Genomic DNA, 25,251 nt, shown 5'->3' with positions numbered 1-25,251 from the left:
GTTACTCTGCAACACGTGAAAATATTTTGCGTGGCGTGCTTTTTTCTTTTCAGATTATTTGGCTGCACATGAGTGTGACTTAAAGATGCTCCTGAATCTCGCAAAGTGCACTAATAGAAATAAGCACCTCCAGTGGCCTCCACACAATCAAACATCTCTTCGTCCAGCAAACTGGTTTTCATGTTCATTAGGATGAAATGAAAGATTTACGCCTGCGTACCAGATATGGGGGTCATTGAACATATAGCGGAAAATCGCAGTGTTAGTCTGATATGGTTGTCACCGACAAGAGCAGTGCGAAATCTTGCCTCTTCTACCGCCTTGATGGCACTAGGAGTCATACAGCAGCTTGTCATGTTTGATATTGTAAAACGGTAATCGACCAGAATAACTTGTACATGTTGACACCCCATTGACTACAAGGCAAGGGAATCTGGTAGCTACTTTTGTAGCGCATTTTCTAGCTCACACATGTCAATCAACCCGAATATCTTGTTTGCCTATCTAAACTATATTCTGCTGGATAGACATTTTGTCAGCGATGAGTATACTATACAGTTCATTTTTTCAACTTCAGGCCTTCCCTCCACAGCTGCACTCGCTCTTTGGTGGTGCTCGTGACTCCAGTCACTTCCAGAGGCGAGACCTTGGCTCGCGGACTCTCTCCAAAAGGCTTAGGGTCTTCTTGTAAGGCCCTATACATCACATATCCTTTAGAGCGTGTTCACTTTCATAGCAAACACTTTTTCAGTGTAGGATTTTTCATGTTTGTCTATACTTTCTCGAAGCACATGATTTAGACCAAAACAATTTCGCAGTGTTGTCACCATCTACTGCAACCTTGGACATGTTTGTTATTGCCTGCACAATTGGGTTATCTTTATAATGCTAGTCATTGCATTTTTTCGTGACTTTCGTATAGGTGTTTCAGTCGATTAAAAAGTCTTTGGGCTTGGATTTCAAAGTGATTAGCTCTTTGTATAACATTATAGAAAATGCTCATCATACAAAATACTCCTCTAATGACGTCCGATCGCATTATTCTTCTTTACACTCCTTAATCTGACACACAGAAGCAGCTGGTATATGTCTACACTACTAAAGTCTCTAATATTATTTAAGGGCACAAGTCATTCGATGACCAAAGTTAAAAAAAAATATAATATTGCAGCTGAAGCAGGAGTGTACCTGCATGAGAAAGTGGTGGTCATTCGACATAATGAAACATGCTTATCAAAGGTTTTGCCCACGAGCAAAGCATTGTGAGACAGATCCTTAGACACATTCTGCAACATAGCAAAGTTCCGAGGTTACAACAAATATGTGGCAAGTGGTGGTGCACTGTGCCAACACGTTTCACTCATTTCATTTCATAGATTCCTTTGCTTCAGCGAATGAGTTATGTGATCAATTCATCGGGGCCAGATCACAATGCGGCCCATCTTACAATTTTCCTCCCTACACTACCAGGGATGCATTTCTACATGAAAAGCTACTATATACCGAAGTAAGTCCTATTTTGCATACTTGCGATTGCTGAAGTGGCCATACTGCATCCAGATTGCGCTAACGGCAGATGGCACCAGAAGTGAACAAAACTGTATAAATTGTCTACAGTTATCAACACAAAGCAAACATGAGCAAAACTCCTTTAGTACAGTCTTTCTTGACGCAACCAAGATAAAACGAAAGCATAAAATCGAAACATTTTTTTATTTACAAACCAACACGAAGTTGGAAAGTACGAGCAACTCGCACGAAGTGGCTAAATCTGAACAAAAATTCAACAGCTCTAAATCAAGATTTGCCACGTAACTGCTCCTCCAGCAACTGTTACTATCAAGGCACTGATAGTAACATTCAATCCATATATAAATATAAGAAATGAAGAAAACTGCATGGATCTAAACAAGCATGAATAAAAGATACATGACAGGGGAAGCATGCTGCCTGTTTAGAAATGTGAGTCTTCGGAAATGATGATTTCGATGACCTTTGGCTGCTCCATCCTCTGCTTCTATGTACAAACTAGGATGCTTGCAGCATGACAACTGTGATGTGCTTGATGACTTGAGGCGCTTAGACGAGGACTGCATACAGAAAACAAAGCAAAGCAGCGTTAGCAAGCTGAAATTATCATCATCATCATCAGCCTGACTATACCCACTGCAGGGCAAAGGACTCCCATATTTCTCCAATTAACCTGGTTCCGTGCTTGCTGCATCCACTTGACCCCGGCGAACTTCTCAACCTCATCCGCCCACCTAACTTTCTGCCGCCCCCGCTTTCCTTCCCTTGGAACCCAGTTTGTTACCCTCAGCGACCATCGATTATCCTCTCTTCGCACTACATGTCCTGCCCATGCCCATTTCTTCTTCTTGATTTCCCCCAGAATGTCAGTAACTTGAGTAATTTCTCTGAGCAACTCTGCCCGCTTCCTATCTCTTAATGTTACCCCTACCATTTTTCGTTCCATAACCCTCTGCGTTGTTCTCAACTTAAGTAGAACCCTCTTCGTTAGCCTCCACGTTTCAGCCCATAGGCGACTACAGGTAAGATGCAACTGCAACTGTTGTATACTTTCCGTTGTTGTAGGCATCGATTTCAACCCAGCTGAAATCAATGCCTACCAAAGCAGGGCAGTAGCACGACAAAATTAAAGACAACAGTGAAGAGGAAAAATCTGAATGCGGCTAAACAGCAGGTTTCGGTGCTACTAACTAAAGTAAAATGTAGTTATAAACCAGATGCTTCAAAATGAAATAATGGATATATTATCAGCTGTTCCCCTTGGAAGCTTTGATTGAAGCCCATGTAAATGGCACCTCGTTTCTATGAAATAGTCTCACAAACGGACATAAAAATCCACATATGAACCCTAATGTCCATTTTGCATTGGGTGCATAGATTGCTCAACTCTTTTATTTCTTCGGTGCCTTGCTCTATTACAGTATAGGCATTTGTCACAAGGGTTCCCTGGATGTTGCTATTGAGTGCATTCGGCGCTAAAGGGATGGATTTGGCAGCATAACGTGTTTGCAACAGCCCAAGAAAGACATGTTTCTACAACCTCCCTATCAAATATGAAGGTATACAACACAGTACCAAACACGTGGAAAACTGTTCCCACATCAAGCACATCCCTCACAGACAATTTCTATGGACAATCTGTTAACATCAATTTCGGTATGGCCTTGCGCGATAATGTTTTGATGTCGGAGCACCAGTGCGGTGCACACTCTTTTTCACACGGCCGTTCTTGCACATGTGCGCCTCTTTTCTTCCAGATTCACCAGTTGACAATTGACCGTACTGTAGTCCAACCGATTTAGTTTTGCATAACCTCTAATGAACACCAACACTGCCGTAAATTAGAGCCGTGACAACGCTAGCGTGATGCTGTTTCACAGAATTGATAGCATTGTATGAATACTGGGACCAGTTGCAAGTATCTACAATTTGTTAAGAGTCATATTTGATTTGGTTCTTAGCTAGACTATTTGTGCTCGATTCAGTTTACAAAAATTTATTTGCACTCTCTAGTGAAAGGACATGAAAGAAGCCAAGATCACTTCCTTTTGAAACAGTTTGGGAGACTACAAAATTTACACCATGTTTTTTTGGGAGGGAAGCGTCCAGCCTAGCATGCTCATGAACATTGCTGGCATTGTTCATGCAATATGCAGGGAAGCACCACTGCACGCCCTCCTTCACTGTGGCCCATAACGGCATCAGCACTGAGGAAAGGGGGGCTTAATAGTCTAAGTATAACTCACTCTGCCCTCTACAATACTATTACAGCAAAGTTTATTTTTCTATGTGCTGTGAAAATAGATGACACATTTCACTGAACTACCAACTAAACAGAGTAAGGGGCATATTTAGTGCACTTTGAGGGCTCCCTAACACATACAGCAAAGCTTCGGTGATATGAATCCAGCTCGTACGAATTTCGGGATATGAATGCGTAAAATTCCCGGGCGGGATGCATTGTGTACAATGTGCAGAATTTCGGATGTTCCGAACACTCTCTCGCCCGCTAACAGCGACCACAGCAATGGACTCTGCTCTACTAGCACATCGCTGACTCCGCGATCGCCAGCCGTGCTGTACGCACCGCGAGCAGTTCGCGGCGGTGCATGGCCTGCAAGTCGCCGTCATCCCGATCGCCTGTCGAGACCTAAACGCAGCAAAAGCTTGCGGCGGTGCGCGTCTCGCATATCGACAACGTCGTGATTGCCATTCACGCTATGCACCACCAGCAGATGGCAGCGGGGCACATGGCGGGTACGTGCAGCCCGCACATCGCCGACTCCGTGATCGCTAATCGCGCTGTACGCACAGGGAACAGTTTGCGGCAGCTCGCGTGCCAGAAATCACCGACTTAAAGATCGCCAATCGCGATAAGCACTGCGAACAGTTCGCGGTAGCGCACACGGCGAGCGCTTACGGCCCACACATCGCTGACTACACGATCACTAGTCCGCTGTAACCACAGGGAGCCGTTTTGTGGTGGCGAGCAGCCCGCGCATCGCTAACGTCGCGGGCCGCAATGTGGCGAGCTTTACAGATTTGCTTGAACGCCTTTCTCATACCTCTGCATAATGGTTTTTGTTTGTTTTGATGATACGAATTTTTCCCGTGAGATCTATTTGTATCGACGAGGTTTTATTGTATAGGCGGCAGACAAAATGGCAAGCTATATTTGTCCTCGACATACGCTGACAGAAAGGGCCTGACACGGAAAAGATGCGACCAAGGTCACCTGCAGATGCAATGAAGTAACGGCTATAATGAAGAAACTGCGGGCTCCCATTGGCTTTGTTAAGGGCTGACACTTCCGAAACTGAAATCGGGAAAGCTCTCAACCTGATTGCAACCAAGTATTTTATTGATATAATACCAATTCAGTTAGGCTTGAGTGAAATCTGTCACATAAATAACTGGAGATTTACGTTTCCTTGAAGGAGTACGGACAACTAATTTCTGGGTTCGTGTTTTGTCCTCTGTAATGATGTGTAGGCATCGTACATGGATAACGAAGTAATATTCGCCTACGACTGCTGAATAAATTATAATCGAATCTTTTCTCACCTGTTTCAATTTTAAAAGCCGCGAGATGGCTTTGACGTCAAGTCTAGGTCACATGAGAGATTAAAAAAAACAGCGATATATGATCGTTCCTGTATCAAACACTAAAGCCAGCTTGCCTCAAAAACAGAAATCACAGCAAATTAAGAGTCGGCGATTATATCGCTGCTTTTTTATGTCACGCGGGGTTTAGACTTTATTGTGACATCAGCGACAACTCCTTGCTGCTGAAATTGAAATAGAAACTGGTGAGAAAAACTTCAACTAAAAATTAATTAGCCAACAAAGGCAAAAACCGCATGGTGATCCATATAAACCTTATGCAAAAGTGCTGCCTTCTACCGGAGGAAAACTGAAATGAGTAATCGACGCCATGTTGAAGGATTGCAATTGCGAGATTGCCTAGCGTGGAATGTATGAACGGCATTCTCGGTTTGGCGACCCTCTTGTTTTAAGGTTTAAGAGAAAACTAATGACCAACAAGTGATCCGTGGACTTCCTGTGTTGTGCATGTTTCCCACTGGCTATGGAGGTACCTATTATGCGCCGAAAACACTATCGGAAAGGCACCGCGGCAGCGAAGGAATTCACAATGGTGTCGAACGTTGAAGACTGAGTGGAATGAAGTAAGAATATCTTTCTTTTAGTTTTGAAATGTCAAACACATTGTTCTTCAATCGTTGGCTTCCGTTTGTTTTCTAATGATCATATTGTGGGGGTTAAGGTAAGTTCCGTACCGCATTGCATGGACGACGCCATATCACAATCACACGCCTGATTACAAATACGCCTTGGTGAAACTTTCTGATTGCTTGAGTGTTTAAGGCTGACCAAAAACCCTGTGCTGCTGAGCCAAAGGATGCAAGCTCGATCACGGCCACAGCAGTAATTTTTCTTATGGAAGCGAAAAACTAAAACGCCGGTATGCCGAGATTTCGGTGCATGTTAAAGATCCCCAGATGCTCAAAATTGACCTGCAGCCCTCTACTACTGCATGCTTCACATCCCTAGTGTAGCTTCGACGTGCTAAAAAATGGCCAGATAATTTTCATTGTTGCTCGCATTTTGGTGCCACGATAGCAGATGATCGGAAAAGTGGCGGCCTAACCATGACTGCCGATGCTGCACTAAGGGTGCACACCATCGCTTTGACAATTGTGCATGCAAGATTAAATCTTCGTAAAATATGCGAAGACCAAACAGCCGACCATGAGCAGTGAATGACAGATTTACGCAACCTACTGCGTGTGCCGGGCTAGCTAAAGATCTGCTCCGAATCCGTTCGCCTGCGACACTTCGCAAACAGAAAAATGTGTAAAGGTCTATTTACACTTGTGACTCGCGAAGAGCGTGCGACCGGCTGTTGCATGCGACCAGAGAGCCGCGCAGCGCAAGCGATGTTCACACTTGCAAGTACAACCTGCGAGTCGTTTTCCACATGTTATCTACCTCGACTGTTCACCACGTAGAGTAAAGCTAACTTATGTTGACTTAAGCTGAGCCGCTGATTGGTTACCGGTTTGCAACCAGCAGCCACAAAGCTGGAAAATCAAGCAGTGGTCGAACGGCCTGCGACTGTCGCTTTTCAAACAAAACGGTCGCACGACCTCCGCGAGTAGAGAGTCGAGAGTGTGAACGGGCCTTAAGACGTATAATATCAAACTGAGCATTAAGGATAAAAAAATGAGCACATGAAGCTGAAGCGTCAGGCGCAAAACTAGTTCTGCGCGAGAAACTACTAGCTGACTGACGCACTACGCAGTAACAGCTAGCAGACAACGGAATGCTTCTTGGCAAATTATAAGATGTGCAAACAGCTTATGTTTAGGTCTTTTTTTTACGATCTAACTTCTGCGATTAAATTACCACCTCTCAAGAACTCCACATCTGGTGCCTGCTTCCCGCCGCTGACCTCATATCGTGATCCCAGCAAGAAAAACTACTGGGGCACTTAAGTCTCCTTAAATGCTGCTAATGAGTATCATTAAGCTCTACAGTTTTGCTTCCGTTGGATGCTTTTTTTTTCATTAGCTCGGTTATTGCGTGGTTCTATCAGTCTAACATAATTTTCGCCTGGTTTAGCATTCGATTTTGAATTATAATCGTCGAGGCCTTTTCAACAATCTATAGCTCCATGTTGTGCCTAAAGTTGATCCCAACATTGTTAATCCCATTCAACTAAATAACGGTCATTAACTAAGAACTGCAAATAGTGTAGTGCAGTCATACTCAATATAAGCTACCCAGCGATATACGACTTGATGTTGTAGCATTAACTTTCAGTAATTACCAGTAATTTATTAAAATATACAACTACCGTATTTACTCGCGTAATGCTCGCACCCCCAACATTAGGCGTCAAAAACTGAATTTTTTTTTCCTCGCATAATCATCTCACCACCAATTTTACCATCGCAAGAGTCGTCTGCTAGTAGTAACAAGTGCCATCTTTGGAGCGCTACTGAACCTAGCTGGCTTCGTTGTGTGTACGCGCTACCAGACGGCGATAATGTGCTCGGATATATTATCACCGGTTGTACTAGTCTTTTTTGTTTTTCTTTTTTTTTTACCTCCATGATGCTCGTAGTCATCGCCATTTTGCGAGGTGCTTCCGCGTCTCGCGACTGTTCCTTCATTCCGTCCGTGTTGCTTGCTTTGTTCCACCGTCTACCGTGTTCTTGGTGCCGCATCACGGTGGGGCGGTACGCAAGTTATACAGCTATTTTTAAGCTGAAAGCTTTTGAGTACGAGCTACAGCATGGCAACCGCGCTGCCAGCAGGCACTTCGGCGTCAACGAGTTCTGCGTAGTACGGAGACACGGACTCGAATCAAGTCTCTGATCAAGAGTAGAACTATATGGTGTGCTGTGAGCATTATACCCCGATACACGGGGAGTGATGATGAGGCTGCGTGCTGCAAATACAGTGCTTTAGCAATTTGTGTTTTTGGCGGCCCTGTACTTTTATAACAAGGGTAAGTTCTGCTTGAAAGTAATGTTTTGGTTATATTTACAATAGCTGACCTATGAATCCCAATTCGCTCCTATTTAAATTTGCTTTTAGCACTCCAAACCATTTGCTCGAAAATTTGCCCGCATAATTATCACACCCCCCAACTTAGCATCAATTTTCTGCGAAAAAAAGTGTGAGCATTAATGCAAGTAAATACAGTAGTTCAGCACCATTGTACTCAACATAAGCTATCCAACGATATATGACGTATTGATCTACACAGCATAAAGTTCATCTTATTACCAATCAACTAATTAACAGCAGTTTTTGAGACCTAAAAATGTGTGAAGGGCAATTATACTCAACATAATTTATCCAAAGATGTAACACGCGTGGCTATTACCCTCAACTTAAGATACACAGTCACTGCAGACCCATTCTGTTCACACACATCCCATACACTGTGCACATGCGCCAAGTAATGCTGCGCAATTAATAAAAAAACTACGAAGCTGGCACCCTCACTTTGTTTCCCTGGTTATCCATAGCTACTTTTTTGTGTACATCAAGACCCGTAGCAATATTTGGATACTTTAGATGACGATAAATGCCAAATTGCGCATCGCTAATCTGTCGTCCCACAGCACTGCTGCGGTATACAGAATCCTCAAACATGGCGGAAACACGCGCGGTTAGCGCAAGGGGGCACCAATTTTTGCACAAAGTCTATACAGGAATGCCTTGTGCATCATTACAGAGAAGAAAATTGGCACCCAAATTTGGTGTCTATACTCCTTTGAATAGGCATTATATACTACCTGCAACAATGAAAGAATAAACGTCTGTAACCAGAGAAATACAAAAATAAATGAACATTTGCTGCACTTTGCAAAGCATAATTAAGATGTAGGTGTCCTAATGAGGACACCTACATCTAATTCTAATGAGGAGTGAGAAAACAAAAGTATAAGAAAGAATTCTGACACTGTGACCCACCCTGATTCCACAACGTGCAGCCGGTAGTGCAGCTTAGGAAAACTGCACTGAAACGCCATCTAGTGACACGGTAAGTGACAGCAACACATGCATGTCGATAAAATGGTGCACCGCCATGACTGTCTCGATCCCGGATGGCTGCTGCTAGATGGCATTGCAATGCAGTTTTCCCGAGCTCTGCTGTGGGCTGTATACCACTTTTGCTCGACTGTACGACCCTCCTAGGTGGTAGAGGCACCGTAACATACAATTATCCCTGGTTCCCCCCCAATTCTTTCCAGCCTGACCTTCCCAAGTCCACATTTTTTAAAAATGCACTCGATGTGCCTAGGCAGCAGCAGAACTGGTGCAAGAATTCTGCAAGACCCCCACTGATGCTTCTGTTAACGAACCTACTGGTTGCAATACTGAAACCCTTTGAGACATGCTTTTTCAGTTTTTGTCACATGATGGCGACGTCAAACACTTACCCCCTTCATGCTGAAACATGTAAGTAAACACACTGATTCAAAAAAGCTTAACAAGGCATTAAATATCTCAGAGAGCAAATGAAGGAAAAAATAATAAGCTCTGCTAAGAACACAGACAGCAATCTTAGACTACATTCATTGCCTCATCTCCATTAGCTAATAAACTAACTTTCAGTTATATACGCACACAGACAAAGGGTGAATGCACGAACTGCGAGAAAACATTATCGGGGACACCTAAGCTCCGCCTTTAAGTGTACAGGAGAAACAGTTACTCAGGGGTGGAAGCACACTCAAGAATTTAGAGCAGCTCAAGGAGCCGTAATAGAGGCATTTTGGTAGTGGTGTGCAAATAGTACTTTTTCCAAACAAAATCGAATACAATAGTACAGCTTTGCTATCAAATCAAATATGAATAATGTAGCTAAAGACTGAATCGAATAGTAAAAGCAATGAGTCTAATATGAATCGAATACTCTGCAAGTTATGTTCATATCATGTGTACGCTGAATACGAAACGTGAAAAAGTGCCTAAAGCAAAATTTAATTCAAAATGCTGTTTCATATATAGCTCACAACACACAGCTGCGTCAACCTTGATTATAGGTGAGACTAAGTCTAAATCTTGCAAAACAAAAACACTGTGCGGTGCATAATCAGTAATCATAACAAATTATTGCTAAATAAAGTCAAGTAGAGTTGGCACGAGTTAATAAAATTACTAGTTTAGCTTGGCTAGGTGTACAACCTGGCACTACTAGAACACACAAACAGATAAGAGTACTGGCAATATGGCATCAGTCAACAGCATTACATCAACTAAAAGAAGATAAGAGAAGACTGTCAGACTAGCCATCAGAAATTTTTTAAATGACTAGATTAAAGCACTAGCACTGCTGCGAAATGGCACAGAAAATGTAGATACAAGACTAGATTAACTTGCAGCTATTACTTCAGCAGACTACGAATGAAACTTGTAACAGTAAGACAACGATCATACGCCAAGTAAAAATTTGATATCATGGAATATTAAAAGTAGCGCAGAACCAGTGAAGCAAGTGCATTTCAAAAAAAATTTTAAATATGTACACGAGTACATGAAAGATCGGGCGCATTCCAATGACAAAACTTTACATAAAAAGAGAAGTTTTAACTACGGGAACAAACCAAAGGCAGTCCCGAGACTCAATGTAACCAGGGATATCAGACGCTTGGGCCATACTGAGTTGCCATGCAAGAAAACAAGGTGCTCCACACTGTCCAATGATAGTGATTCTTGCCAACAAGTTACTGTGTTGAAGCAAGCCTCTCGCTTGCCATCTGAGTAGCCGTAACAGCAAGGTACTTCCCGGGCATGGTTGAAAAGAGCTCTACATATGATTTTTCCTTCTGTTGGCCACCACTGAAATGGACTGCCACCCTGAAGCCAGTCGAATAATGCTTGCATCAAAGAACCTGGTTTCTTTTGGTGTTTTGATGATACCAAGGTATTAAACACTCCCCACATGGATGACTGTTCTCTCCAATAGCTCTGCTCTTGTGCAGAAGTTTCTTGCAAGCCAAACAGTAACAGCCTTGACCCTTCCTGTTCCTCAAGTACTGAATACAAGAGGGACCGCACGTCCTCATTTTTTTGCTGGTTGCTACAGACATCCTTGAAACGGGGGTCAAGCAGATTGGCATGGGGTGTCTGTGTGCTTATACCTTGAAATCTTGCTTTCACAGACCTCAAGAAGTTCCTTGAAAACTCTAGCTCCTCAGCTCCACGAGCCTGTTTGGAAAGCATCATCTGAATGCAGTGAGCAAGGGGAATAACAAGATATAATGCTGGGTGGCACTCGAAACAAGCAGCAATAGTGGCTTCTTCAATCAGTTGCAGCACCGACACGAATGCTTCTGCCAAGTCTAGTGTCAAGGAAGGCTGGCTTCAGCTTTAGCAAGAGCGCTAGCATGGTGCATTCACTATTCTACCTTGTTGGCACACCTTGTATCACTGCCAGTGGCTCCTCTATACCCATTCTCCTTTGTTAATCTTGTAGTCCTGATCGCAAGCTGCTGCTTCATTTGTAGAGTGCGACGACAGCCAGTGCTTTTCCATGTACGCTTGCGAATCCGTTGCTTTCTCTCTTCGCGTCCTGAACACAAAGTTGCAGAGTGTGCGCAAAACAAGCAACGTGCAGAGAGGGTCTTGGCCCAATTGTGGACACAAAGCTCCAAGCATCGTCAGTCACTACACAGCAATGAAGCTCCTCAGGTTATATCCCACTTTTTCAAAACGTCCACGAGTAAACAACACAGGATTTCTGCAATACGGTTTGCACGCAGGTGGTGGCATGCAAGAATAACACTGTGAGCACGAAGTCGTCACTCAACATGTGGCCTGTCACAGACACTTAACTGTCCCCAGCTCGCGACGTCCAACCGTCAATTGTGAGCACGGACCTGCATCCGTGCTGATGACACTGTGCAGCTTCTCATGGACTGAGCAGCTGACAGCATTGTACATTTCAGGCACGACAATCTTCGAGAACATCGTGCGACAGGGGACCTCATATATGGGTACCGTGTACTGCATCAGGTCTTGAAACCCTTGTTCTTCGACACTAGAGTAGCGATGCCGGTCATTTACAATGAAAGAAAACTCTCTTAAGTGCCTTGACGTGGGAGCTCTGAGGGCTCAGCTTGAAAAACAAACTAGCAGTTGCCTGTCTTTTCTCCGGCACAGAATGTTGCTGCTTTGCTCTCATAATCTTTGCAGACTCCCGGATGCCACCTGAGGTGGTGACCAAAGGTTGTGTTAGCTGGCGTTTTGAGAACAGTTTCACATAAGGCACACTTAGACGAGCCCGCCTCCAGACGTTCGTAAAAAGCACATACAACACTGCATTTCTCTGGGCATGTCGCGGTCCCTGCTTCACCTTCATTCATCATGAGCCAGCAAAGGGTATCGGAGCAACGGCGTCGCTCGGCACGCACACAGAAGCAAGTACAAATAAACCCACATAGTTTCGATTAGCTTGCATCGTGCGAGCAGAAACAGCAGTGCGGTAGTGATGGCCCTGCGGTAGGGTGCTATAAGTTGTGAAGTAATAGCTATTACAGGAAAAGGTGAAATGCTTATCTCCTCTAGGGGACGCAAACAGTGATTTCTACCAACACCCCCTACACTCGCTGGTTGTTTTTATCGACAACAATTAAGTCTTAACCAGTTTATTTAGTGAACTAGATGTGATGATGCAGTATATCAGAGATTACGAACAGTGCAGTGACGTTTCCATCTGACTTGCGGCCATGTAACCTGAGCCGCTTCCTCCCCTCTCGGCTCTTGGAACCGTTATCGCCAAGCAGGTGATCTCATCATCCTCTCTTCTTTCCATTGACTTTCATTGCTTTCATTCTTTCTCACTTAGCTCACATGTTTTCCTCTAGCTGGCACTAAGTAACCGGAGCCAGATAGTGGAGAGATTTAAGAGTATGAGCTGAGAACATCTCATGTCATGCATAGCACGCATAATAAACCTAATCAACTACTGCTTATGAAAGTGAATCAAATTTTCTATGAATAAACATGTAGTGCCACTTCTCGGCAGATGAGAAACCTGCGAGCCATGACACGACTCTGAGAAGTGGCCTCCGTGATTGTAGATATGTCCAAACTTTAAGGCCTGCAATATAAATATTTCCACACAAATGGACCACATCGTAGCCACGCTCAAGCCTGTGGGCTCCCTAACATGGTAATCTCTTCTACTCGAGTAGGTTAATTGTGGCAACAAGCTGTAGGTGCTCAAGGCTGATGCTGCCTTTGAGAGAGTCTAACGTAATCAAGGCATCCTTTCGTACCAGTTATTCGAGAAGTATTTGAACATTATTCTATATTTTGCAAAGATATTCAAACAGTTTCATAGTTTCAATTTCAATTTCCACTATTTGATTCGCTTAATGAATCGAATATGACAATATTCAAATCGATATTAAAAATTTTGAATATTCGCACGCCCCTACATTTTGGAGCAGCTTTGGAACAATAAAATTTGAGTTTTGGAGTATTCTAAATATGCTTTGTTTCTAGGGTCGACCACTTTTTATAAATGCAATTTTCTATTCCTGATATACAAAAATAATCATTTTGATCCCTCAACGCTCAATGCTTTGCTGACAAACACGCATCTCCCACAAGACAAGGCACACAGCAAACATGTGTACAAATGATTAAAATAACCCCAGCTGACATAGGCAACAATTTGGAAGACACCAGAAGCACTTCATAACTGGACACAGAGTTTGACTAAAAGCTTTTTGGCTTGATAGATACAAGTGTGAAGCTTATAACTTTGATGCACTCAAGCACCACCATGGTTTGGAGTTCATCACATCAATCAGCAGCACATTTCTGCAATCTTGTGCATATGCTTTTTCATCCCATGCTTGTGCTGATAAATTCCTGGGCTCTGATCAGTAGTGCCTTCAAAGAGGACAGATGGCACTGAAGGCTAGCCTTTTCTCTCGGGGCCACTGAGGCAGCAGGACAGAGCAGGGTAAGCAGAACGAAGCAAATGAAGCAGCACCTCCACTCTTGGTTACTGAACCTGTCTCCAAGCAATTTCCTCTACTCCCCATGGAGCCCAAAAGCCTAGAGCCCTTTACTTTTAGTAAATCCCTCAGACATCAATGCTCAAGGTATACATTACCTAGTAAAATTTGTTTAGAAACACCACTGCCATCCATAAGCTAACGAACAGATGGCACAGCCATAGTCTCAATCATGGTAGTAAAGAAAGAGCCCAAGCATAGTAGAGGACTCCGCATTAATTGCTGCCTACCTAGAGCAGGCTATTTGACATGCAGCCACACATCGTAGCCACACAGGCGCATTTGTATTTCCACCTACGTACAATGGTTGTTCAATAAGGACAGACCGATTCACTAAAACATTATTCTTCTGAAAATTACTCATCAGGACTTTGAACAGCTTTAAAGTGCTCTACGCGAAGTAAAGTGCACTTGTCCCGCATTTTCCACCATGCCTGGAAAACACGGACAAATCATTTTTTTGCCACCTGCTTGAAAACTGCCTCCAAAACACTAAAGAAATGACAGAATTACAGGGATGTAACAAAATCACGTCCCTGTAGTTCCCTTTTTGCTGTGGCAGACCAGAAAGGACTGTAAGATGGATGTCAGGACTGTAAGGTAGATGGTTGGTTGGTTTGTGGGGTTTAACGTCCCAAAGCAACTCAGGCTGAGAGACGCCGTAGTGGAGGACTCCGGAAATTTCGACCGCCTGGTAGATGAGGGACTGTAACGTAGATGAGGGACTGTAGTTTCTAAAGCGAGAAATTGGACCAGAATATTCGCAACATAAGCCCCTGAATTGCCGCGGTGCAGTTTCCAATTTCTCACAAGTTCGGGCTTTTTTCACGAGAGGCGTGTTCCTTCATCACCATTTCCAAAACACTTCCGCAATACTTTGCGTTCACCACCTGGCCTCTAGGAACTGCATAGGTATACAAAATCCCCATTTGTGTTAAAAAATAATGTGACGACGATTGCCTTGTTTGCCAACGTTTGCACCTTGGCCTCCAATGGTTGAGGTTCCTCTTTTCAACCTGCTCAGTGTTTAGGCACACTTCTTTGGGCCAATATGGCAGGTCTCGTCTGGAGCAATGATTGTCTTCCACCGGTGTTAAACTTCCTCTCCTTTCGGGACAAATGTCTACACGGTTTTGTTTCCGGACTGGCATAAGAAGGCAGGGGATCTATAATGATGATTTTTGGCATCTGAAGATACTCGTTCAAAATTGTTGGTGCTTTCTACTTAAACCGTCTGTTATTGGGCATGCTATATGATAGTGAGGCATCCAACAATATCACTGCATCCACTGAGTTGACGGTTCCCTCAGAAACCCCTGTAATAGGTGCACCACCACCTCCTTGCAATTGAGGGTGTTCCCTGACCTTAAAGTATCCTTGAACCATTACAAACAAACTGCATGAGGCCCGCCGTCCTCACCAAATGCAAGCATCACATAAGCATGTGTTTCCATGGCCATTTGGTTAAGCCACACATAAAACTTGGCAGCACAACATCATTCATGCAATGTCCACACGGGTCACACAACAAGCACACACTTGGAGGCAATGAAATACTGTCTCATGTTTGAATAAATATTGCTGCTGCCTCATTAGAGCCAGAGCAATGGGGCATATGGTGCAATATTAGTGGAGGCACGATGTCTGACAAGAACGCCAAGAGATGGCGCAGCATACGCACAGCACTAGACCCAGCCTTGGTCTTTAATGAACAACCCTTGCATAAATGTGGCTTCAGTGGCCGCTATAGAATTTCGCAACCTATGCTCAGACTTTGCAGCCACCGCTACTGACGGTAGTTAAGCTGGCTGGTGTTATACAAAAGCCATTTGTCAAGGCAAAAACAACAAAGAGGCAAGCTAATACACAAGTATAAAAATCTGTCAGTATAAGCTTGCAACAAGAGAACCATTAACTTATATAAAACAGCAGTTGACAATGTACAATAGACCTTACTGAGAGGATAGTGATTAGCCAGTAATAATAATTTGATAACTCACGGTCATTTTTCTGCCTTGCAACCTTCAGGGCCTGAAATGACAACACAGAAAGTAAGAGGGCGTGAAAGACATGCCAAGAGAAGCAACCATCATTACCACTTACAGAGCCAGAAGCAAAGGCGAGTAAAGTTTTTCTCTAACTCACTTAATTTTTTCACAGTAATAAAGAGTGGTGTGCTATGCTAAGTCATATGGCATATAGGCAACTCAGGCCATCATGTGCCAAGAGCAAAATTTGAAATTAAACATTAAACACTTCGAGATTCTATAGCTTGTTTAAAAGCTCTGCTTCTTTAAGGAATGAAAAACCTAAGAAATATCAATGAGTGACTTTTCTCTTACAAGTAAGCTAGGGTATAGTGGGGTGTGTTCCTCATAAACTTGTGGGACATGTTTCTGCCTTAGTTCTTCAAGTTTTGTGCAAGTAATTAAGAAGTGGTTAGTGGCAACAACTTTTATCCCCTATTAGGAGGCTACATAAAAAGACTTCAATGAAACACTCTTGGTGAGTACATGATTTCCATTCTTCTATCACCAACTTCACTAAATAATTTATTGTTTACTTCTTTGTCCCATGATTCTTGCCATTTCTGCTTGTTTTTCTTTTTTTTTTGTACGACTTTTATGACATCTTTATGTGGTATGTTTACTTTTTCAATGTTAGCATTCCAAGCGGCTGCGGCACATTCATCAGCTCATTCATTACCACTGGTCGCTACATGACTTGGTAACCAGATGAATCTCACTTCCATGTCCTTGTATTTCAGCTCTTGTTACATAATGTATATTTCTTAATAAGGGTTCTGTTGCATTTCCACAGTGTAGAGCTGTGATTACATTGAGTGAGTTGGTGCAGATTATACTCATTTTCAATGTTGCTCTTTATTTTTTTTTTTTTACAGCTAGGAGTATGGCATAAGATTCAGTAGTAAAAACTGATGCACACTGAAGTAACCCAATTTTTTATTTTTTGCATTTGCCTTCTACTTCACCGCTACCAACAGAGAAAGCTGTTTTAGAATAGTCTGCAGAGAGTTCTCGATGGTTGTTGCAATTTTCGTTCAAGGAACGAACTTTTTTAATATGCGTTCAGGGGGCGTCTGCTTTTTACGAAATTGTGTTAGTGTGAAATCACATACAGAGGGGAAACTGTACCAAGGGGGTAGTACGTCAGGCCTACAGGCAATAATTGGCAGCGTGTCAAGTATGTTCAATTGCTGGCATTTCTGTTCAAAACGAAGAATTAGTTGTCTTATTGATTTAAAACTTTCTTTTTCAGGTTGTTTGTACGAGGAAGGAATGAAAGCTTTCAAAAGTAAGGCCTAGAAATTTATGATCATGTTTTATGGGTAGCATGGCATCATTTAGGTAGACGGTGGGATCAGAGTGCAGTCCTCTTCTAAGAGAGAGAAGAACAGCTACCGATTTTTGTGTAGAAAACCTGAAGCCATTCCTATTTGTCTATGTTGCCAGTCTATTTACTGTGAACTTATTCGCCTCCCACAGGTTGATACACTAGAAGAGGATGCGCACGCAATTTGCAGGTTGTCCACATAGAGTACACAATGGGTTTTGGGAATATTTTGCCATGGCATTCATTTTTACTATAAAAAGTGTAGTGCTTAAAATGCACCCCTGAGGTACACCATTTTCTTGCACTAAGTTTTTATAAAGGGTGGAACTGAGACGCACCTGAAATGACTGTCTAGAAAGAAAGTCATCTATACATTATAATATTCCACCGCGAATGCCGAGCTCTCCCAAATCCCGCAGGATCCCGAACCTCCATGCAGTATCATAGGCTTTTTAGAGGTCAAAAAAAGACTGCAGGGCAGTCTTGTTTACTAATAAATGCTTCTCGAACTGTATTTTCTAGGTGGAAAAGGTGATCAGTAGTGGAACATGTTTTCTTGAAAACCACACTGGTGGATGTCAAGAAGCTTCCGGGTTTCAAGAACAAACATCAAATTCATATTCACAATACTTTCAAATGACTTTGCAAGACAGCTTGTTAGAGCTATTATGGCCTATAACTGCCTGAGGAGTCCAGAGACTTGCCAGACTTAAGAGTGGTACCACAATGGCTTTCTTCCATGCTTCTGGTATTGCTCCAAATATCCATATTTTATTTAAAATTTAAATAATGCATACATGAGGTTAGACAAATGAGCCAGCCCATTCTGTAGTGTATTTCATCTGGTCCTGTGAGTTTTCCGGCCAACAGTACTCTATTTCTTCAAGTGTAATTAAACATTAAAAGGTTCATTTGTGCTGCCAACTGTTCGGAGTCTTTGTTTTTCAGCCGTTGTTCTAAACTTTGAAACAGTATGTATAAAGTGCCAAGCTAGAAACGTCAGTGAAATATTTCCTCAATATGTCTGCTTGTTTTTCTATACTTGTTTGTGAGCTAGGATTTGTTAAAATTGTGAAAGGGGGCTATTTGCCATATAGTTTATTAACCCACCCCCACAAATTTTGAGACGTGGGGTTGAGCTATTTATGGAGGACACATAACTTTGCCATGAGGTTAGCTCTGGCCTTTTAGGAAGTTATTAGGCTTTCATGCATACAATATCTTCGGAATACTCTCCAGGCCTTTTGTTTCTTTTTCGTTTCTTTACACTCTTTTGTGCATCACAATTTGTGATTACACTGTACAGCTCCAGGAGACTGCGGGATGGCTAAGCGAGCTGCAGTGACAAGTGGTAAACTTTCTATGCAGCTCATTTATGCCGAGATTTTCCGAAAATACTTTTTCGAGGTTGGCTCTGGACCGGAATAGTGGCCAGTCTGCATGAAGTTTCCACCCCCGTGGTTTCGTTGAAGTGATTGATGATGAGGATGTTAGACTGATTGCGACAGGTACACGATCACTTCCATGTGGGTTGTCGAGGACATCCCATTTAGAGTCAGTGAAAATAGACAGTCAACTGACAAATAAATCCAGGCAGCTCATTTTTCCACTGTTCGGGGAGCAGTATGTGTGTTTGCCTGTATTAAAAAGACAGGCGTCATTGCAGAGGATAAAATCTTCTAAGATATGTCCTCTAGTGTGTCTGTTCACTTCCCAAAAGGAGGAGTGAGCATTAAGATCCCCAACTAAAAGAAACCCTCGTCACCAGGAAGAAGGAAGAAACAAGAAGAGGAGAGAGGGCAATACAATTATAAGATAGCATATAGGAAAGTGAAAGATGAAGGAGAGGATAAGAGAAGGCAACTGCACAGGTGGGAGGTGGGTCAGCCCGGAGGTGCCGTCTATGGGAAGCGGGGGCCAAAGTGGCCTGTTGCCTCCGCCGAGGGGCCTTCAAGGTCCAAACACTCGGTGCCGGCTCAACCACCAGGATCCCCTTTTCCCCAGACATGGCGATGCCACGCACCACTAAGTGTGGGTGTTCAGGGATCGCGGTGCCGCACGGCACACGCAAACATCTGCTTTAACAGATGACCCCTGCAGGGACAGTGATAAAGAGGCTATAAAGAATAAGAAGTATGACATGCTCTCCTTCTCATCCCTACCTCACTATACTGTTATCAATGAAAGGGAAATTCGGCTGCAAGTCTGCTCACAAAGAAAAAAGAATCCCTCAGAATGTTGGTTTCATCGACAGAGTTAGTCAATAATTCATGGTCACGCAGGGGCAACAACACTCACTTTTCGGATCGCCGTCCAGTCCTCCAAGATCTCATTTTCTCGCAGCATATACACGATATAGGGCCGTGGATGAACACACGGTCAAGGAGAAAACTTGCAGGCACAAGCAAAGAAAATGTGCAGCTTCACTTCCAGCAATCAGCGCTCGGACCGAAGTCCATACGAGCTCCTTCCAAAGTAATCTTCATTCCTTGCAAAGCTAACACACAACCTCACCCCCAATGTCAGGACCAAGTGTGTTGCGCCCCATAATGACTGCACCATCTTACCATGAGCTTTATCAGTACTGTCAACAGAACAGTATGTCACCAAGGGGCACACTTGCCAAACTTCCAAATGTCCCTTCCTCCACTTTTATAATCTGCATGCAGCCAACAATGGAAAGTCACAAGTGCAACCAACATAGGCCGCAGCTAAGCACGCCACTGCTTCGTCGTTGCCTCCCTCTGTCACAATGCATTCTTATGCATGACGAAAGGTTATGTCCTCATACCTCAGGAGGACCCATGAAATGCTCGAGGGGCCAGCCTCAACGACAGAGGAAGGAATGAAAGCTTTGATAACACTGGTATCATCACAGTTAATCACATCACTTGCATCCCAATCGCTGTCATCCTGACTCACTCACTGCACAAGAAGAGCCTCCCCATATGCTCCCCAATTAACCCCGTACTGTGCCCACAGCATCGTCATCAGCCTGACTATACCCACTGCAGGGCGAAGGCCTCTCGCATATTTCTCCAATTAACCCGGTTCTGTGCTAGTTGCATCCACTTGACCCCTGCGAACTTCTTAACCTCATCCGCCCACCTAACTTTCTGCCGCCCCCTGCTACGCTTTCCATCTCTTGGAATCCAGTTTGTTACCCTAAGTGATCCTAAGCCCACAGCATGCATGCCGGTAAAAAAAAAAAAATTGAGACAATAAAAAAAGGATATCTGATACGGTGACTGGCTTCTTCCGCCTGTCTGTCATTGGGTCTGCCTTACGCCTACTCTTCTTATGGGTGACTTGCTCACTCCAGAGATCTGAAACAAATCAAAACAGATGTTCTTTGCATTTCTTAAAACTCTCCACAAGAAGGCAGACAAAAAAATGAGGAGCAGCCACTCCAGGGAAAAAGATTGCCGTACACAAACCTGATGTGATGTCAATGCTGTTGCGGTCCTCCTCGAGCCTCCTAATCTTTTCTTCAAGTTCACACCGGATGGAATCTCTGAGCAAGGCCCGCTCACTCTGCAACATTAGTGCTCCATTAGGTGTCAATATCCCGTGTAACAAGCAGCAAGCCTTTACTGCATTTTTTTTTTTACAAGACAACAGAGTGTAATATAAAACTCAAGTAATACAGCAAAACCTCGATGACACTTTTTTTCTTAATGCCAGAAAAAAAAATTTATTAACCACGAAAACGTATGATCTGGACTACCTGATTTTAAAAGAATAAACTGCAGATGCAGTACAAAGGCATTCAGAAGAGACGTTCCCTGCATAAAAGCGTAGATTAGCATTTATAGACATCAAGTACGCACAGCTTCAATTGTATTTCTTGCAGAATTCAGTCCGTGTTTGCGTTGTCCTAAGTGGAGAAGACTTGGTAACAAATCCGGTTCGCAGAAGGAATGACCAACTGGGTTGCTTCCTAGGCGTTTCCGGACACTTAGTCCACTTATACCAGCAACGTAGAGGAGCCACCACGATTATTTACAGTCGCTGCATTTTTGCTCATGCTGCTTCCCCAGACCTGGCCCGCTCGTATGCAGGCATATAGCTGTATCAAATGGTTCATCACTAAGCCCCTAAGTTCCTCCCGAAAATATGCTTCCGAGGAAACGGGCGCCTCGCATGTTTACTCATTGCCTTTCTTTGATGCTTCTTCGATCCATTGCGCCTAGTCACTGCAGGAAAGCAACTGTGAAGGGTGAGTGCCGCTTATCAGTTTTTGACGTCCTGAGCACTCGTTAGCATATGTCTAATTGATCGCAAAGCTTACTATATGGCCACAGTTTGTCGAAATTTCAAACGTAGTAACTGGGAAATCGCGTTATTGTAGAACGTATTAACTGGGAGAAAAATAGTGTAACTCTATGGGAGATTTCTTACTGCCCACAATTTTGAACGTATGAAACAACAAATCATATGAACCGGAAACGTATCAACGAGGTTCTACTAGAAGAGATACCCAGAATGAATACATAGTGAACAGTCTTTTTTTTTTCCATGAAATCATTCCACACTAGTGGTTGCACACAGCCCCACTTTGCAGTTGATTATAGTTAACTTTAAAGGGACAGAACACTGTCTTTAAAGGGACAGAACACTGTCTTTAAAGGGACAGAACACTGTCTTTAAAGGGACAGAACACCGTCCAAAATATGTCACGAGATTATGGAGATGAAAAGACCTTTATACAAATTGAGCTCTACAATATGAAAGAAAAGAGGCTTTACTATTTTAATTAGCCACTGAGGCACTCTCTAGCGGTGGAACCCTATTACTTCCACTGTAGTACCCCACTTGAACTACACATCAGCAAAATATCACTGATTTTCATAAGTTCACACTTTTTTTTTCTTCTAGGAGTGCTTGTCATAATTCGTTATATTTTGCGCTCTCTCCACTGCATACTTAAATAAAAACCACCCCTCCTTTAGCACTATGAGGGGCGTGCTTTCAGGTTTTGCCACTAGATGGCATCATAATGTTTGGAATTCCGTGAATGAAGTGATAATAGTGCCCGCTAAAACTTTTGTCGACGAGACGTGCATTATTGTACCATAGCAGCCTTGAGTGTGAAAATGAAAAAGAATGTTATTTTAAGCAAAAAATGTCTAATTACTGTCTGGAGAGTGAAATTTATATTTGTTTTCAGTAAGTCTTTTTCGTCGACCACCAGTAGTCATTGTGGTCGCTGTTCATGGTTTCCAGCATCGGACTACATAAAAACGGGCGCATGCACTGATCGAAAAATTCCCAATAAAAATTTTCTACACTGTTTCTACCAAAACCGCTAAGGAATCGAACATTTTAGACATCAACCTTTCCATTGCAGCGAAAACAACTTGAGACCTAAATTCCAGTTTTATGTCCCTTTAAGTCAAAAGCGAGGGAATGTAAGCAAGCATCACCTCAAAGTTTTGAAAGGCAGCTATCTCCTCAGCCTGATGCTTCCTCTTGATGTTCTTCAGCTTCATCTCCCGGAGAATACCTGTGCACAGAACAGAGTATTTACTTCAGAGTTTTCATAGCTGAGTATTCAAATTTAAGCAAAGCACGTGACATTTATGGTTAGAAAATGAGTAAAAAATCATCACAAACAGGAGCTTGACAGTCATGAAAAAAAGGGAAAATAATGCAGGGAACGCTCAGCAAAAAAAAATCTGCTACACCCTCCTTTAAACAACTACTGTATTTACTTGAATGCGGGTAGTCTTTTCTCTCCCATATCTTCCAAAATGAGTAAGAAAATAATTAATGCTCAAACTTCCATCTGTTTCTTTGAAACATGAGCCTTGTCATATCTGACTTGATTCTTTCACCCATCTGTTGCATATGTCACCATCATAATAGTAGTCAGGTTTTTGAGACAAAAATCTGTCAAGTCCCCCACCTGCGACCTCTATCCGAATCCGCATGTTGTCCTGGAGGTCTTCAAGTGGCTGCAAGTATTCCGGTGCACGGCCCATTTTTACCTCTTCAAGTTTTGCCTCAATCTGGTTTGCTCGCTCGAGGTAAAGCCTGCATGACAGAACAAATAGCATCACACAAAAAATGCCAGTGACTAGCTGATTGACACATCGTCCAAAAGAAGAAAAACATGAGACAAATTATGGAGCAATTACGCACTCTGCACGTCTCTGGACAAGGGGCTCAAAAAGTCAAGTGGAAAGATGAGATTAGAAAATTTTAAGAGATACGAAAACCACAGCTGGTGCAAAATCTCCGCTTAGAGTCGCCTCACAGTGAACGGTGGTGATGAGAGCATTTCATTATGTGATGCTTTGCATGGCTGAGACTACAGGTGGCTAGCACATGACATTAGGGATGACATGATGTTGCACCACAGACAGCTTCCACAATGCATGGCAATAAGCAAGCAGGGTTTTGCTTTACTCCCGGTTCCGAAACAAGGAGGCCAGTTTGAGACATTCATGTAAGGTAGTGACAAGAAATCAGCAACTAGGAGGAGGAATAACAAGGAACTGATAACCAGCAACAGCCACTGCCTCCGTTACTGGAAGATTGTTTCAAGGCAGCATATTATTACATGTTCTTTATTTAGCTCCCGGTAGAAACATGGTGAGCTTACACATAGCTTTTGCTGTACTTCCTCACCTGACAATTCATCACTTCATGAATCACACTGGATTGATAGTTTAGCCAGCTGCGGGAGCGGATATTCTTTGATGGCTCGTTTCGACATAAATGACACTAAACAGAGTGGTATAGCGCAATACTTACTGTTCCTTGAGGTGCATAAACTGTCGCTCGAGATCGGCCATGTCGTCGATGCACTCTGACCGCCTTCTTTCGCAGTCTTCCTCGTCCATCTCTGCAGAAAGTATCAGAATATATTAACAGAGTCAACTATTCACCCATAGAGTCTACGACTATTCATCCATAAATACTGCACTGGCTGCGAGTTTGTTCATATTTTCTCTAAGATACGCAAAGCTACACTCATGTCGGAAAAGGAAACCTCAACCGGCGCTTGGTGCACGCTGCAAACGAAACATTTTGTGCAGCGGCCTTCAAACACTGAAAATCACCGCGGCCTTTTGCCTTAGTTTCACTACTGCGAACAAAGCGCCTCATTACCTAAACTCATTTCTTCAAACATCTCTCTCGAGCTGCCGCAGCGCAGTTACTGCCAAACAAGCAATACCCTATGCAACATGCTTCAAGATTGCAACACAGGTACTCTAAAGCCCATTCTGAGATCAGCGGTGTATTAAGGCACTGCCGCCCCTTTTTGAACTAGCGGACGGTGAGCTGACGAATGGGGTCCTACCCGAACTGTCATCCTCTTCAGACCCGGACGACGAGTCTGAGTCTTCGTTGCTCGACTTGTCGCTCTCCGGAGTCTCTTGGTCCATCTCTTCGCCTTCGCTGTCATTGTTACACTCTTTGACGCTGGGCATCTTGCGATTCTGCAGTGGACAGGCCCCGGCGGGCTAACTAACGCGTGCCTCGACACGTTCGAACGGCTCGAACGACAACCGAGAGGCGGGCGAAACACAGCGCGTCACCGAACCACCGCGGCCAGAGGCAACGCTACCCGTTGAAGACGACGCGAACAATTCAGCTCATAACGTCCCTAGAACATGCCGCAACACGCGCATTCGTCGTTCTGGAAGGCACGCACTCCACGGGTCCAAAGCCGCTTCTCACGCGGCGCACGTTAGCACAGGAAAACAAGCCACAACAAACATGCAACAAACGGAGACAGAGCTATAACGCGGCGAAGTTGGCGGCGAAGTGAACAAGAAGAACGCAT

The 25,251-nt window shown here is 43.5% G+C and overlaps 1 protein-coding gene across 2 annotated transcripts; it reads right to left on the bottom strand.

The window, feature by feature from the left end:
- Positions 1 to 1,694: 1,694 nt before the first annotated feature.
- Brms1 (breast cancer metastasis-suppressor 1-like protein) lies at positions 1,695 to 25,251 on the bottom strand. Of its 2 annotated transcripts, none has more exons than XM_084582471.1 (9): positions 24,766 to 25,251; positions 24,216 to 24,306; positions 23,365 to 23,492; positions 22,883 to 22,962; positions 20,888 to 20,990; positions 20,693 to 20,782; positions 19,755 to 19,819; positions 16,103 to 16,133; positions 1,695 to 2,090 (listed from the first exon to the last, which is right to left on the bottom strand). In XM_084582471.1, exons 1-9 carry the CDS (start codon positions 24,893 to 24,895, stop codon positions 2,080 to 2,082), a joined length of 729 nt encoding a protein of 242 aa, XP_084438597.1. In that variant the 5' UTR covers positions 24,896 to 25,251; the 3' UTR covers positions 1,695 to 2,079. The 2 variants fall into 2 exon arrangements, with proteins under 2 accessions (XP_084438597.1, XP_084438598.1); XM_084582472.1 differs by having other exon boundaries at positions 20,894 to 20,990; positions 24,766 to 25,249.

This window comes from Amblyomma maculatum, chromosome 10 (genome assembly GCF_055883805.1).
Source record: "Amblyomma maculatum isolate TAMU_Amacu chromosome 10, ASM5588380v1, whole genome shotgun sequence".
NCBI lineage: Eukaryota > Metazoa > Arthropoda > Arachnida > Ixodida > Ixodidae > Amblyomma > Amblyomma maculatum.
Note: the sequence above shows the minus strand (reverse complement) of the source record. Positions and strands in the feature narration are given on the sequence as shown.

Coding starts and splice junctions, on each gene's coding strand:
- Brms1 (XM_084582471.1), bottom strand. CDS start 24,895: ATGCCCAGCGTCAAAGAGTGTAACAATGACAGCGAAGGCGAAGAGATG. Junction 19,820..20,692: donor GAAGCCAGTCACCGTATCAG/ATATCCTTTTTT, acceptor GTGTTCATCCAC/GGCCCTATATCGTGTATATG. Junction 16,134..19,754: donor ACTGGACGGCGATCCGAAAA/GTGAGTGTTGTT, acceptor TTGTCATTTCAG/GCCCTGAAGGTTGCAAGGCA.